At 40.8% G+C, this 15,726-nt stretch overlaps 1 protein-coding gene across 1 annotated transcript; it reads right to left on the bottom strand.

Annotated features, from left to right (window-relative positions):
* Positions 1-818: 818 nt before the first annotated feature.
* On the bottom strand, positions 819-14,884 carry rgcc (regulator of cell cycle). The gene is made up of 5 exons (XM_088353209.1): positions 14,766-14,884; positions 11,432-11,608; positions 8,040-8,156; positions 6,768-6,830; positions 819-3,859 (listed from the first exon to the last, which is right to left on the bottom strand). The coding sequence occupies exons 1-5, from the start codon at positions 14,791-14,793 to the stop codon at positions 3,852-3,854; spliced, it is 393 nt and encodes a 130-aa protein (XP_088209335.1). The 5' UTR covers positions 14,794-14,884; the 3' UTR covers positions 819-3,851.
* Between the last annotated feature and the right edge of the window lie 842 nt (positions 14,885-15,726).

A 15,726-nucleotide genomic window follows, 5' to 3' on the forward strand; every position in this document is an offset into this window, starting at 1 on the left:
GAGTCTCCTTGTGATTAAGGGCATCACAAATAAAAATGACTTGACTTGACTTGACTGAGGTTTTGAGTTTTTCCTTACCCTCATGTAGGTTTTAGATCAGGGGATGGTTTCATAATAGTCTGTAGTTTGTAACAGTATGTGGTCTTTGCAGCCCTTTGAGACTTCTTGTGATTAAGGGTGTCTCAAATAACTAGACTTCACTTGACTAAGGTTTTGAGTTTTTCCTTGCCCTCATGTAGGTTTTAGATCAGGGGATGCTGTGATAACGATCTGTAGTTTGCAATACTCTGTGTTCTGTGCAGCCCTTTGAGACTCCTTGTGATTAAAGGGGTCACAAATAAACATGACTTGACTGAGGTTTTGAGTTTTTCCTTGCCCTTATGTTGGTTTTAGATCAGGGAATGGTGTAATAATAGTCTGTAGTTTGCAATAATCTGTGGTCTGTGCAGCCCTTTAAGACTCCTTGTTATTAAGGGCGTCACAAATAAACATGACTTGACTAGTATCAGCAAGCTAACAGCAAGTTAAGCCATCCAATCCATTTTTTTCATGTTGCATGGACTTCTTTTCATAATGGATGATTACCTATCGATACTCTTATTCAAAAGAAGACAATATAATGTTTTTTTTTTGTCCACGCTCCAGTTTATATATTGATTTTTTGTTCTGCCAATCAAATGATGAATAAGATGTTGGTTAATTTATATACTTCTCCAGACACAAACTTCACTGCACGTCACAGGAAGTTAGCATACAGCATACGCTACAATATGAAACAATACATTATAAAATGTTAAAAACAGAGACCGGACACAGGCTACAAGAATCAGACTTTAATACAAACTCAAGCATTTATTAGCCATCTTAAATACATAATCTTGCTTTCCAGTTTTTTCAAACTCGTAACCAACATAATCAGACCATTTTATATTCATTATTTACATGCTGTACAAAAATAAATTCCCCTAAAATGAAACAATACATCTTAAATATGAAACTTTATAAAAAAAAAATTAAAAAAAATACAAATATATTCCTTTAATTAAAAACAGCCCGTCCCGATGCAGTTTCATCGTTGTCCTGACATACGACAACAACAGTAAGAACTATATAATAATTACCGTATTTATTTGTGTATAACGAGCACTCGTGGATTAAGCGCACCCCTAATTTTGGATCGGAAATTGGTCTTAAATTTAGTTTTCGTGAACGGATCCAGCTTTGTGGTTGGATACAACAGGAATCAAACCAGTGAGAGCACCAGATTCTAACCACTGGACTATCATTGTTCTAGATAAGATGAAGCAGTAGATTTTAATCGTATTATCACACTATTTTTAGTCACAGTACCAGAAAGGAATTTCATTTTGTTGTGCGTTATACATGTAACAATGATAATCTATTGATCGATCTAGCTATCTATTTTTGGCGAGAACGTCCTTGGTCGTCGCCCCAAAAATACGCAGAGAGTAGATATGGCAGAAAGGGAACGCGCTTTATTGCATTCGGGACACGTTCAAAGTTCCAGACGTTCAGCATTGGCTTTTATAGTGTCCTCGAATAAAGTTAAGATATCTCGTGAAGGTTGTCCGCCCTGGCTCCTCAGCATATCAGCTTGTGACCTCTTGCAAAAACGTCATCCCACGACGTTCACCAGATGCCTACATACTTATCATTAGTTATTATCCACATTCCAGAACACTATCTATCTATCTATCTATCTATCTATCTATCTATCTATCTATCTATCTATCTATCTATCTATCTATCTATCTATCTATCTATCTGTCTATCTGTCTATCTGTCTATCTGTCTATCTGTCTGTCTGTCTGTCTCAACAATAAATAAACTACTTTATATTTCCCCATTTCTGTGTGTGTGTTTGTATGTGACTAATAGGCCATAGCTGAAAATTTACAGTTGCGTTTAGCTAGCTTTCGTGGGGTCTTTAACGCCCTTCGGCAGCTCCACCTACTGACCAGATCAAGCAGCTGAATCCAATCGTCTGTCAGCTGCCAATGCCGGGCCTATTTGCTCGTAAATTTCGTTCCAGTCTAAGCGTTTTAAGTGACAACGAAATTAACATTCGTCCCTGGTACCGTGACTTAAGATAGTGTGATAATATGTAGGGTGAATCCCTTGCTACAAACACACTCCCTCCCTTTTTCAGTCATAGACTGTCAAAAATAAGGAACCTAGAAAGACTCATATGCAATGTTCCCTGTAATTTTCCTTACGGGTCTGAGCGTTCAAACAAAGTCGGTTCTTCCTTTTCCCTGTTTTTTTCTATTTTTTTTTAATTCCTTTAAAAAATCTCATGGTGTTTATTTTGTCCTAGCTGTTACTTTTTTCTTTTTGTTCTCTATGCACTTTTTTCCTTTGTTTTTTTCTTTTCTTTTTTTTCTGGCTTTTTTTCTAATTTTTTCCTTCTTTTTTTCCTCTTCCTTTTGTTTGTTTTTTTCTCAGCTTTTCACTATTTTTTCATTTTGGTATTTTTTTCTTTTTTGTTCTATTTCCCCCCCCTTTCTTTAAGTCATTTTGTGCACAATTATTATTATTTGGTCGCGTAGGGATTAAAGAAGCAAAAACAACCCGAAGAGCCGTTTGGGACACGAAAGAGCCGGTTCTCTTTAGTGAGCCGAGCCGAAGAAGCCGGTTCTCGAAAAACTCTACTGACTTTACTCAACTTCGTTCTCCTTCGACCTTCAAAATACCGCATTTAGGACACAACGTCAGGGGAACCCGTGTATTTTTACCTTCATGCACTGTAAACTTGAATTAATTGGCTTCTTAATTAGCAATTTCGAGCCCTGATTTTTGTGAGCTGGCTAGATTTTATTTTTTCCTATTCATTCATCGACTACATTGCTGGTTGTCCAGTGGGAAGAATTTGGCGTGTTTACCAGTGGACTTGTTCGAATCCCGTTACATTTGGTTAAACTTCATGTATAATGGGCACCCAAATTTCAAGTTATTTTTTTAGGAAAAAAAAAAGGACGTTATACACAAATAAATATCTTCCAGTGTGGTTAAATTGCCCAAACCCCCGTCCCGTCTTTTAAACATTTTCACACAACGACAAGCAGGGTTGGGTAGGGTTACTTTAACTGGATTACTTTCAATGACTTTTGGATTACTCCAATACCAAATATGCTAATAAAAGACAAAAGAAACTAAATAGGAATAAAATGACAAAATTTTGTGCAGGCTTGGGGAGTAACGGAACACATGCAACGGCAAAAATGATGTTGGATTTATTTTCATTTTGTTTCTGTGGCATTTGATGTTCGTTTTGCCGGAGTTTAAAGAGATCAAAGCCAGGAGAGAAAGCTTACCACGTGTTGTGAGTCATCATTTGATTCCTATTTAGTTTCTTTTGTCTTTTTATTAGCATATTTGGTATTGGAGTAATCCAAAAGTCATTGAAAGTAATCAAGTTAAAGTAACCCTACCCAACCCTGGATAGATAAATAGCTAGATAGCTAGATAGCTAGATAGCTAGATAGCTAGATAGCTAGATAGCTAGATAGCTAGATAGCTAGATAGATAGATAGATAGATAGATAGATAGATAGATAGATAGAGGGTTGGGTAGGGTTACTTTAACTTTAGCATATTTGGTATTGGGAGTAATCCAAAAGTCATTGAAAGTAATCCAGTTAAAGTAACCCTACCCAACCCTGACGACAAGTGTAATTCCGGTGAATTATTTGCGTGACAATCTGGAGTCATGGAGCAGCCGTATCCTCTTGGAGCTCAGTTCATTGAGATGGGGGTCACTCGGGTATAGGCGGGGGGACCGGACTCCTTTCTTGGATGGCTTTGTTCCAAGATGGCCGCCAGCTGGCCACGTCACATGCCTGTGAGGAGAGGAAAAAGACCGACCCGGTGAGACTGGACTTCTTCTAAAAGCAGCGTTTTATTGGCCTGGGCCTCGTAAACACCCGCGGCCCCGGTAGGGGGCCTGGCTGCCTGCCTGTCTGGTCCATCACGCTTTGGCTTACTCCAGCTCGAGCTGCCAAATTGTAACATTGAGCTCGGGTAAACACGGGCTACTCTTTCTCACCTCCTCTAAGCTTTTAGGCCACCGGTGGGCAAACTATGGCCCGCGGGCCCCATGCAACTAGGAGTGCAACGATTAGTCGACGTAGTTGACAGAAATCCATAATAGAAACAGTCGAACAGAAACATGTCGAAGTGTCCTTGGGTAAGACACTGAACCCCTAATGCCCTCAATAAGCAGGTTGGCGCCTTGCATGGCTGCACGGCCGCTATTGGTGTGTGAGTGTGTGTGTGAATGGGTAAATGTGAAGCGCATTGTGAAGCGTTTTGGGAAGTCTTGACTTGAAAAGCGCTATATAAATGCAGATCATTTCATTTCATTTTGAAAAATGAACTCTATCCTCTGAAGGATTTTATACATTTGACTATAAAGGATTTTATACATTTGACTATAAAGGATTTTATACATTTGACTATAAAGGATTTTATACAATTGACTCATAATTCAATGAAGATTTTCACCAAGTGGGCTTTAGTTCAATGTTCAAGGTCAGGTCAGGCTGTTCGAAATGCATAATATTTTGTCTAGGGAATTTTGATAACAGGACTCGTGGAGGCGACGTTGTCCTGGGAAGCGCTCGTGGATGAGATTTTGAAGCCCAGGGGGCTTCCTCGGCACGCCCATGGGAGGAGCCGGCACACTATTATGCGAGGAGAAGATGGCCGATAGGCGAAAGCTAAAGGACTTCAGAAGAAGGCTTCCCACAGACGCCAACGCCGCTAATTCGGCCGTTTTCGATGGAGTATACATCTGCCCCCGTGTGAAATGTCGGCTTCCTGTCCATCCTTTCACTCAAGAAACGAGCGCGCATAAATTGTTGTGTGAATGTAGGTTGTGTTTGGTTAATGGAGTCAGATAACTCATCTCATCTCATCTCATCAGCTACACCGCTTATCCTCAGTAGGGTCGCGGGGGGTGCTGGAGCCCATCCCAGCAATCATCAGGCAGTGGGCAGGGGACACCCTGAACTGGTTGCCAGCCAATCGCAACTCATTCGAACAATTTGGTTAACGCTACATTTTGATATTTAATTCCAACACCTCGAATATTGTCGCCAGACATGTTTTGCAAGGCACTCTATGTAAACATCCCACAATGCATACATTTTAAAGCAAATGACAGAAAATAGAGCTATATTTTTTTCTCAAGAAGGAAGTTACCATTTCTTTCATATCCGGTTCCTAATATCTGAATGGCCACTAGGAGGCAGCCGATACAATTAAAATCATAAGTAACAATACTTTGAAAAGGTCTGTTTCTGCACCGATGGGCAGCATGGCGGCGCAGTGGTTAGCGCGTGTGCGGCACAGTTCTAATGTCTTGGGAACCTCCTGTGTGGGTTCAAATCCAGCTACCGGACTTCCTGTGCGGAGTTTGTATGTTCTCCCCCGTGCTTGCGTGGGTTTCCTCCGGGCACGGCGGTTTCCTCCCACATTCCAAAGACATGCATTTCAGGTGGATTGGTCGGTCCAGATTGTCCCTAGGTGTGAATGAGCGTCCCTGTGTGTCCCGCAATTGGCTGGTAACCAGTTCAGGGTGTCCCCTGCCCACTGCCCGATAATTGCTGGGATGGGCTCCAGCACCCCCGCGACCCTACTGAGGATAAGCGGTGCAGCTAATGAGATGAGATGAGACAAATAAAATGTTTTATTCTGATTTCAAATTTCGGAATTTCGGTCCGTTTGGAAATTTGCAAACTCGGGAGCCAATCAAAAGCCTGCATCGAATGACTTTGTGCTTCCGGACTTTCCCGAGCCTTATAAGGTCGTGCATTTGCATATCATTTTCCAAAGTAGACGTACAAAAAAACACAAGAAAAATGGAGAAGTGGTTAGGAATTGTTAAGATTGGTCTATAACCACAAACCGGTCTTTTTTTTATTTTTTCCTTTCATACTTCCTTTTTTTCTTAACTTCTTTCTACAACATAATTCGTAATATCAATCATCAAAGCAAGTGAGCCGTTGGAGAGCCGACTCTTTTTAATGAGTTGAGCCAAAAAAGCCGGTTCTCTAAAAAAAACGGACTTCCTTTCACTACACAACGAGATCTCGTCGGCAGAGATCGGCGTGCGGACGAAAACTCGAACCGCGAGACCAAAACAACAATGGCGGATCTGCCTGACGAAAAGTTTGGAGTGCGGTAAATCTTTGTTTAAAAAAAGTAATCGGGTAATAATGACAATTTTGTGGCAAAAAGGTTGCGTCCCCAGCAAAAATGATAAGTCTAGGACGCGGGGAGGCGGGCAAACGAGAAAACTGATAGTATCACAGTAGATAATAGAATAGAATAGAATAGAATATACCTTTATTGTCATTGCTACAAATGGGCTAACATATTGTGACAACGAAATTGGGCATGACACTCCAGTTTTACACATTCATAGTGAGGTATGAGCAAGAAGATAAAGGAACAGAGAAGATAATGTTATAAGACAAGGGGGATAAGGCTATAGTTATAATTTACATGGTATTTACACAAGAAATGTCGGCATGTGGGATGTTACATACAGGGTTGTCGTGATAACGTTGGTATCGTAACGGTTGTGCAATATTGCATTTGGTGCAAAGTCATCATAGTGCAAAAATGGTCAGCATATGCATTGATGCAAACATAGACATCATAGTGCAGAAACAGGAAATGGTCAGACATTGTGCAATTTGAGCATTAAACGTAGTGCAGATAAACACTTGATTTGGCGCTTACTTTCTAATGTCTTGTCCAGGTCAGCGATGAAGTCCTCCAGCTCTTTGGTGTCACCCAGTTTGGCTGCAAGGAAAACACATAGGAGGTTTGCATTTGTTTGTTTGTTTTTTCCCTAGCATGACTTAATATTTTTGATGAAGAATTTACGATAATTTTGAATTTGAGTGTTTTGATTGAATCTTCTTAAGCAAGCTCCCATTTGTATTTCAACATATAACATTACAAACCAGGGCTGGGTAGGGTTACTTTAACTTGACTAGATTAAAGAGAAAGGAAAAGAGAGATAAAGAAATAAGAGAAAGAGGGAGGGGAAAAAAAGAGAGAGGGCGGGACAAAGGAAGAGAGAGAGAAACAAAAGAGGTAGAAAGAGAGGTCGTGAGAGAGGGGAAAAGAAAGGGAGAGGAAGAAAGAAATCCAAAGAGAAATAGAAAGACAGAAGGAGAGAAAAGAGAAAAGAAAGCGCGGAGGGTAGGAAGAGAGAAAAGAGAGAAAAGGAAAAAAGGAAGTTAGAGCAAAAGAAGTTAAAAAGACACAGAGAGAGAAAGAGACAAGAGCAACAAAGGAAGAGAAAAAGAGAGACACAGAAAGTGACAGAGACTGAGAGTGGGAGAAAAGGTGAGAGAGAGAGAGAGAGAGAGAGAGGAAAAGAGAGAGAGAGGGTGGAAAAGAGAGAAAGAGAGAGAGGGTGGAAAGAAGGAAAGAGAGAGAGAGAGAGAGAGAAAAGTGGAAAAGAAAAAAAAGAGAGAGAGAAAGAGAGAGAAAAGTGGAAAAGAAAAAGAGAGAGAGACAGTGGAAAAGAAAGAAAGAGAGAGGGTGGAAAGAAAGAAAGAGAGAGAGAGAGAGAGAGAGAAAAGCGGAAAAGGAAAAAAGAGAGAAAGAGGGCGAGAGAGAGAGAGAGAGAGAGAGAGAGAGAGAGAGAGAGAGAAAAGTGGAAAAGGAAAAAAGAGAGAAAGAGAGAGAGCAAGAGAGCGAAAAGGGGTGGAAAAGAAAGAAGGAAAGAGAGAGAGAGAGAGAGAGAGAGAGAGAGAGAGAGAGAGAGAGAGAAAATGGGCGGAAAAGAGAGAGAGAGATAAATACAAGTACAGCGTCTTTGTTCGAGGCACTCTTGCGCTTCTCTGAATGTTGTCTCGCGGGCCGGATTCAATCCCTTAGCGGGCCTGATCCGGCCCGCGGGCCGCCTGTTTGACACCTGTGCACTAGGGAGTACCAAAGAGCCGCATAGTACAGCTTCAGAGCCCCTATTGCCGACCGCCCCGCGCTAGAAGCACTCACCTTTCGGTGACATCAGCGACGGCGAGGTGGAACCGACACTCGTTCGGGACACGGCAGCGGGCGAGTGGAGTCTCTCTTCGCTCAGGCTGAAGCTATTTCTGTTGAGCGAGTCGGCGCCTGAGTGAGAAACCGGCCGAAAACAAACACGGTGAGATCTAACAAACGGAGGCCTGTCCGTCAACAAACTCACACACACGGTTTAGGTGTGTCAATGGAACGAGCGGGACTGTGTAATCATCGCATTCCTCCTGCCTTATGACATACTATGCTTTTCATAGAAGTAAATCACACTGAATCTCACATATAACAGCATACTCTCACACATGCATAACTATACTCTCATACAGACACGGTCATAGCCATGCTTTATACTTTCATACACAGTACTACTCTCTCTCTCACACATCTTTCTTTTCCCTCATCACACATACAATACTCTCACATATACTACCATACTCTCTCACACATACTACTATACTCTCAAACAGACCCAACTATACTCTCATACAGTCATAGCCACATAACACTTCTATACTAACTTAGACATACTAATATACTTTCATACACAGTACTACTCTCTCTCTCACACAAATTTCTTTTACCTCATACACACATACTATACTCTCACATATACTACCATACCCCCTCACACATACTACTATACTCTCACATATACTACCATACTCTCTCACACATACTACTTTACTCTCATACAGACAGTCATAGCCATGCACAAACACTTCTATACTCACTTAGATATACTTTCATACACATTACTACTCCCTCTCTCTCACACATATTTCTTTTCCCTCATCACACATACAATACTCTCACATATACTACCATACTCTCTCACACATACTACTATACTCTCAAACAGACCCAACTATACTCTCATACAGTCATAGCCATGCACAAACACTTCTATACTCACTTAGACATACTAATATACTTTCATGCACAATACTACTCTCTCTCTCACACATGTTTCTTTTCCTTCATATACACATACTATACTCTTACATATACTACCATACTCTCTCACACATACTACTATACTCTCAAACAGACCCAACTATACTCTCATACAGTCATAGCCACATAACACTTCTATACTCACTTAGACATACTAAGATACTTTCATACACAGTACTACTCTCTCACACACATATTTATTTTCCCTCATACACACATACTATACTCTCACATATACTACCATACTCTCTCACACATACTACTATGCTCTCATACAGACCCAACTATACTCTCATACTGACAATCAAAGCCATGCACAAACACTTCTATACTCACTTAGACATACTAATATACTTTTATACTCAGTACGACTCTCTCTCTCACACATATTTATTTTCCCTCATACACACATACTATACTCTTACATATACTACCATGCTCTCTCACACATACAACTATACTCTCATACAGACCCAACTATACTCTCATTCAGACAGTCAAAACCATGCACAAACACTTCTGGACTCACTTAGACATACTAATATACTTTCATATACAGTACTACTCTCTCACACACACATTTCTTTTGCCTCATACACACATACTATACTCTCACATATACTGCCATACTCTCTCACACATAGTGCTATACTCTCAAACAGACCCAACTATACTCTCATACAGACGCAGTCATAGCCATGCACAAACACTCCTATACTCACTTAGACATACTAATATACTTTCATACACACATACTATACTCTCTCACATATACTACCATACTCTCTAACACATAGTACTATACTCTCATGCATAAAAAAACTATACTCTCATAGACACAGTCATGGCCATGCGCAAATGCTCCTACTCTCTCACACAAAAAATGTGCAAAGTAGAGCTGGAATCTAAACCTAGCACTACAAAGCTGTCACTGTACTCTCACGTGTACTGCTATACTCTCTCTCTCACATACCACTACACTTTTATACACACACTATACTCTCTCAATAATACTAGTATACTCTTATACATAAACAACTTTACTCTCTTACACATACTAATATACTCTTATAGACACACTACTATGCTCTCTCACACATACTAGTATAGTCTAATACATGGACAATTGGAATGTGCAGTATCAAACGGGAAGTTGGGAAGTATGGCTACATAACAACTTTTCCAAACCACCCTTGCTGAGCCAGTATCTCACCAACGCCAGATCCATTACCCGTGAAATGGATAACCTGGATCTACAACTCGCAGGAAACCACTGGTATTATAATCAGAAATTGAACACTCAGGGTTGGTAGACCAAATTCAAGGATTTTTCTTCATTTCTTTTAGTGTTTCTGAATAACAATGGGTTTGGAATGACCTTACGATTGTTTCATGTTTGTGATCTGAGTTTTTTATATCTATCTACCCATCCATCCATCCATCCATCTACCTACCTACCTCCCTACCTACCTCCCTACCTACCTCCCTCCCTCCCCACCTACCTACCTCCCTCCTTCCCTACATACCTCCCTACTTCCCTACCTACCTACCTACCTACCTACCTACCTACCTACCTACCTACCTACCTACCTACCTACCTACCTACCTACCTACCTACCTACCTACCTACCTACCTACCTACCCTGGTCATATCCGACCAACAGCAAAACAAACACATACACAAAGAAAAGAAAAAAGGAAAAATAGCAAAAAACACAAAAAACGTTTGATCATGGCCAACCCAAATGCCCAAACATCCAAACAAGTTAAGCCCCTCGGCATGTTTTCGTCCCTCCAGATGAAACGGGACACAAGAAAACGGCCATGTCACAACACACTTTTCTGTTCAACAGCATGGGTTGACAGCTTTCACTGGTTTACCCCTGCCGTATCATAGACCTGTTCAAACATCCCACTGTCCTTTCACAATATCTCTCCACTCCTTCCTATCACCGACAAGAGCTCTAGCTTCCATTAGATTTAAACCTCTTTCCTGCAGTCCACTCATAACACTATCCATCCTTCCCCTTGGTCTCCTCCCATTTACTACTGCTCTGTAGATCCTCTCCAACATTCGCTCCTCAACCATCCTCTCCATGTGTCCAGACCAACCGAGTACTCTCCTATCCACACGCTTGCTCAGTTCCGCTACTACTCCAGTTCTGTCTCTCACAGCTTCCTTTCTCAATCTATCCAATCTTGTCACTCCTAACATACTCCTCAAACACTTCATCTCAAAAACATTTAAAACCATTTATGTTTTTTCTACATGATAAAATGTCTGACTTTGTATCTAGGGGTTGTACATAGGAAACTGTTGGTGTTCCTACAAGTTTAAGAACCACTGGTTTCGGGATCGGTCCTACGTGCAACTACCTTCTAAGTTTTTCCATCAAGTGCAAGAATTTCCTACTCACTGTCCGTGTCGCTGATGCCACTGTCGCTGACGCTTGCGCTGCTCCGCCTTTTGGCACTGCGCAGGTGCTCGTCGTAGCGAAAGTGCCGCTTCTCCATCGGGGACGTGAAGTCTTCGATCACGGCGTCAAACTCCCACAGAACGTCGTCCAGGTCGTCCACGTCCACCACCAGCTTAGCTGCGAGCGAGATTCACAGTCAGTGTTCGCGCGCGTAACGTGTACCGACGGGCAGTGTTCCCTCTCAAGCGCACAAGAAAATCTAGCCAGCGCACAAAAATCAGGGCTCAAAATTGTTAATTAAGAAGCGACTAAAGTCAAAGTTACAGTGCACGAAGGTAAAAATACACAGGTTCCCCTGACGCTGTGTTCTAAATGCGGTATTTGGAAGTCGAGTCGAAGTAGAACGAAGTTGAGTAAAGTTGGTAGAGTTTGTCGAGAACCGGCTTCTTTGGCTCACTAAAAGGAACCGGCTCTTTTGGGTCATAAACGGCTCTTTGGGTTGTTTTTGCTTCTTTAATCCCAAATACTATGTAAAATTATGCACATAATGACTTAAAGGAAAGGGGGAAATAGAACAACAAAAGAAAAAAATAACAAAATGAAAAAGTAGTGAAAAGCTGAGAAAAAAAGAAACAGAAGGAAGAGAAAAAAGAAGGAAAAATTTAGAAAAAAGCCAGAAAAAGAAAAGAAAAAAATGTAGGAAAAAAGTAAATAGAGAACAAAAAGAAAAAAGTAACAGCTCGGAAAAAACAAACACAATGAGATTTTTTTTAAAGGAATTTTAAAAAAAGTAGAAAAAAACAGTTTGTGTTGCGTTCAAATAATATCCAATGATATCAAGTGAATCTTGTTGCCAACATTGTACTTCCACTCAAAAATGTGATTAAGTACAGTTCTGTATAGTGCAACCGACTAAATCATCCCCCAAAAATGTTAGTATTATGCGACAAAATATATCAGGAAATAAAAAGAAATGGAAATCTTGTGAAAGAATTGTAAAAACAAATTACGTTTGTAGGCCATCGTACATGAGTCAATTCATTCAAAAGTGAAAAATCATTTTGCATTGCCGGAAACTCAGCAAAATGAAACTTGATGTCAAGTTTTGGACATGTTTGATAATGACTTAGTTGCCACACTTGGGATTGCCGTTGCTCACTGTTGTTTCAAGCGTTGCTCACCCACTTTGTGTGAACGCTCAGACCCGTAAGGAAAATGACCGGGAACATTGCCGACGGGTATATACGTTTTCCTAGTACTTTATATATTCGGATGCTAAAATGGGCCAGTGTTGCGTTGGGATTTGGGAGGGTGTACACGTCTCTTTATTACCAAAACCATAAAACCACTTTGTATCTCACTTTTTAGAGATGTAATGGAAAAAAAATGTCACTAAAACTGTTTTGGCCTGTATTTGTTAGGAATGGAATAGAAAAGTAATGCACATTGTACAGAAATCCATCCATCCATCCATTATCTGCAGGGCTTATCCTCAGTAGGGTCGCGGGGGTGCTGGAGCCCATCCCATCTATGTTCGGACAGTGGGCAGAGACAGACAACTCACTCGCTCATTCCCACCTAGGGACAATTTGGACCGGCCAATTCACCTGAAATGCATGTTTTTGGAACGTGGGAGGAAACCGGAGTGCCCGGAGGAAACCCACGCAATCACGGGGAGAACATGCAAACTCCGCACAGGAAAAATGGTAGCTGGATTTGATCCCATGACCCCGGAACTGTGCTGCGGACGCACTAACCACTCATCCTTAATCTGCAGCGCTTATCCTCAGTAGGGTCACGGGGGTGCTGGAGCCCATCCCATCTATCTTCGGGCAGTGGGCAGGGGACACCCTGAACTGGGCAGGGCACATAGAGACAGACAACTCACTCGCTCATTCACACCTAGGGACAATTAAAAAAATGGCCGCATCACTGAATAAGCCGCAGAGTTGAAAGTTAGGGAAAAAAGTAACCGCTTATAGTCCGGAATTTACAGTATCTTCCCATATTGCGTACAATTTAAGTCCTTTTAATTATTCTGGCAAATACTACCTTATTTTTTGTACATAATCCTTGCACTAATACACATTTTTGCCCTGTTTTTACGTGAACCATACACCCGTCCTCTTGGGCATGCCCTGTAGGGGGCGCAATGACGCTTCATAAGACAACGTCACACAAACTAATGTCGGCTGCCGTTAATCAATAATTGCCATAGTAGACCGAAGCCACCAGAAAGCATTGCCTGCGTCATTTTAGGTGTACTTGTTGAGAAACATTGTGACAATTCCAAGCATTCACAAGATTGTCAACCCCGGGGCTGAAAGGATTGTTTTTTTTGTTTATTTGGGAAATGAAATATTGTTTACACAAATGATAGTCTACATAGTCTGTGTTTTCTGAGAGTAAATAGGTATTTCATAAGGTTTATTTTCGCTTTATAGGGGAGATTCTAAATATTCATAAGGGAATACAGTAATCCCCCGGTTATCGCGGTTAATGGGGACCAAAACCACCCGCGAAAACTGAAAATCCGCGAAGTAGCGACACCCCTTCAAAAATGCTTTAAAAAAAATTACTTATCTTGTACTTCTTACAATGCTGTTTATTGTTGGAAGTAGAGAGCAGAGAAAAAAAACAGGGAAAGAAAAATAGATATAGAAAGAGAGAAAGAGAAAGAAAGATAAATAGCAGACAGACATACAGACAGACACAGAGAGAGAGAGATAGAGAGAGCGAGAGAGCGAGAGAGAAAGAAATTGAAAGAGAGAAAGAGAAAGAGAAAAATAAAAGACAGAGGAGGAAAGAATGGGAGAAAAAGTGAGGAAGATAAAATAATAAAAAGAAAGAACAAGAAAGAGAGAGAGAGAGAGAGAGCAAGAGGGAAAGAAATTGAAAGAGAGAAAGAGAAAAATAAAAGACAGAGGAAGAAAGAATGGGAGAAAAAGTGAGGAAGATAAAATAATAAAAAGAAAGAATGAGAAAGAGAGAGAAAGAGCGAGAGAGAGAGAAAGAGCGAGAGAGAGAGAGAGAGAAAGTGAGAGAGAGAGAAACAGAAATAAGGAGGAAGAAAGGGCAATAAAAGAAAAAGAAAGGGAGAATAAAATGAAAAGAACAAAAGAAGGAGAAAGTGAGAAGGATAAAAAAGAAGAGAGCGTACAAGAGAGAGAGAGAGAAAGAGAGAGAGAATGAGAGAGAGAGAAAGAGAAACAAAATACAGAGAGAAAAAGAAAGGGAAAGATTTTTTTTTTTTATTATTATTATTTCTTAGACCCGCGAAGCTCTGAACCCACGAACGTGGAACCGCGAAGTAGCGAGGTCCCTCTGCATTTACCTTTGCGCGCCAGTTTTGGAGACTTCATGGCTCTCGTGTAAAATCCAGAAAGGCTTGCGTGAAAAGTGTCACGTCCGTAGAACTCCCACGGAGTCGAATTCTGCAGTTCTCCTCTCCTGATCGTCTCGGTTTAATCGCGTTAGAGCGCGCGCTCCTGCTTTTCTAGAGTGGAAACGGGAGTGGGCGTGGTCAGCCTGGCGTCGTGACGTCACGCCCTCCCTTATGAAAAAAGTGGTAGTAAACAAGATGAGTGTCACGCAAAGTGACGCGTGCTTTATTTATTTATTGTCGCTGTGCAGATTTTCAAACTTGAGTCACTACTACGAATAAAAAAGCTCGACAGCAGTTGAAGGGAGATTGGGTATTATTTAGCGCCTCCTATCGGTCTTGCGAGTCAAAAGCGTCGCGCAACTTTTTGCTATTTATCAGTGAAAATGGCACCCAGTTTGATGTGCTTTTCTAAAATGGTAACTTATCTTGTACTTCTTACTATGCTGTTAATTGTTGGAAGTAGAGAGCAGAGAAAAAACAGAGGGAGAGAAAAATAGAGAATGAAAGAGAGGAAGAGAATGAAAGAGAGTAAGATAAACGGGGACAGACATAGAGAGAGAGAGAGAAAGAGAGAGGGAAAAGAAAAAGAAAAGACAGAAAGAGAAAAAGAAAAGGAGGAATAAATAATGGGAGAAAAAGTAAGGAAGATAAAAAAATAAAAAGAAAGAAGGAGGGAAGAGGGAGAAACAGAGAAAGAAAAGGCAAAAAGAGAAAAAAGGGAAAGAACAAAATAGGGAGGAAGTGAGAATGATAAAAAAGAGAAAGAGCGAGAGAGAGAGAGAGACAGAAAAAGAGAAAAGAAAAAGACAGAAAGAGAAAAAGAAAAGGAGAAATAAACAATGGTAAGTAAGGAAGATAAAAAAATTAAAAGAAAGAAGGAGGGAAAGAGGGAGAAACAGAGAGAAAGAGA

Source organism: Urocampus carinirostris, chromosome 14 (genome assembly GCF_059441175.1).
Source record: "Urocampus carinirostris isolate Australia breed hairy pipefish chromosome 14, RoL_Ucar_1.0, whole genome shotgun sequence".
In the NCBI taxonomy this organism is placed as follows: domain Eukaryota; kingdom Metazoa; phylum Chordata; class Actinopteri; order Syngnathiformes; family Syngnathidae; genus Urocampus; species Urocampus carinirostris.

Bases quoted from the DNA above. Each gene is read 5' to 3' on its own strand.
- rgcc (XM_088353209.1), bottom strand. From the start codon at position 14,793: ATGAAGTCTCCAAAACTGGCGCGCAAAG. The intron at 8,157-11,431 runs GTGAGTAGGAAA...TTTCTCACTCAG, and splicing joins TGGCATCAGCGACACGGACA to GCGCCGACTCGCTCAACAGA. The intron at 6,831-8,039 runs GTGAGTGCTTCT...TTTTCCTTGCAG, and splicing joins GTCGCTGATGTCACCGAAAG to CCAAACTGGGTGACACCAAA.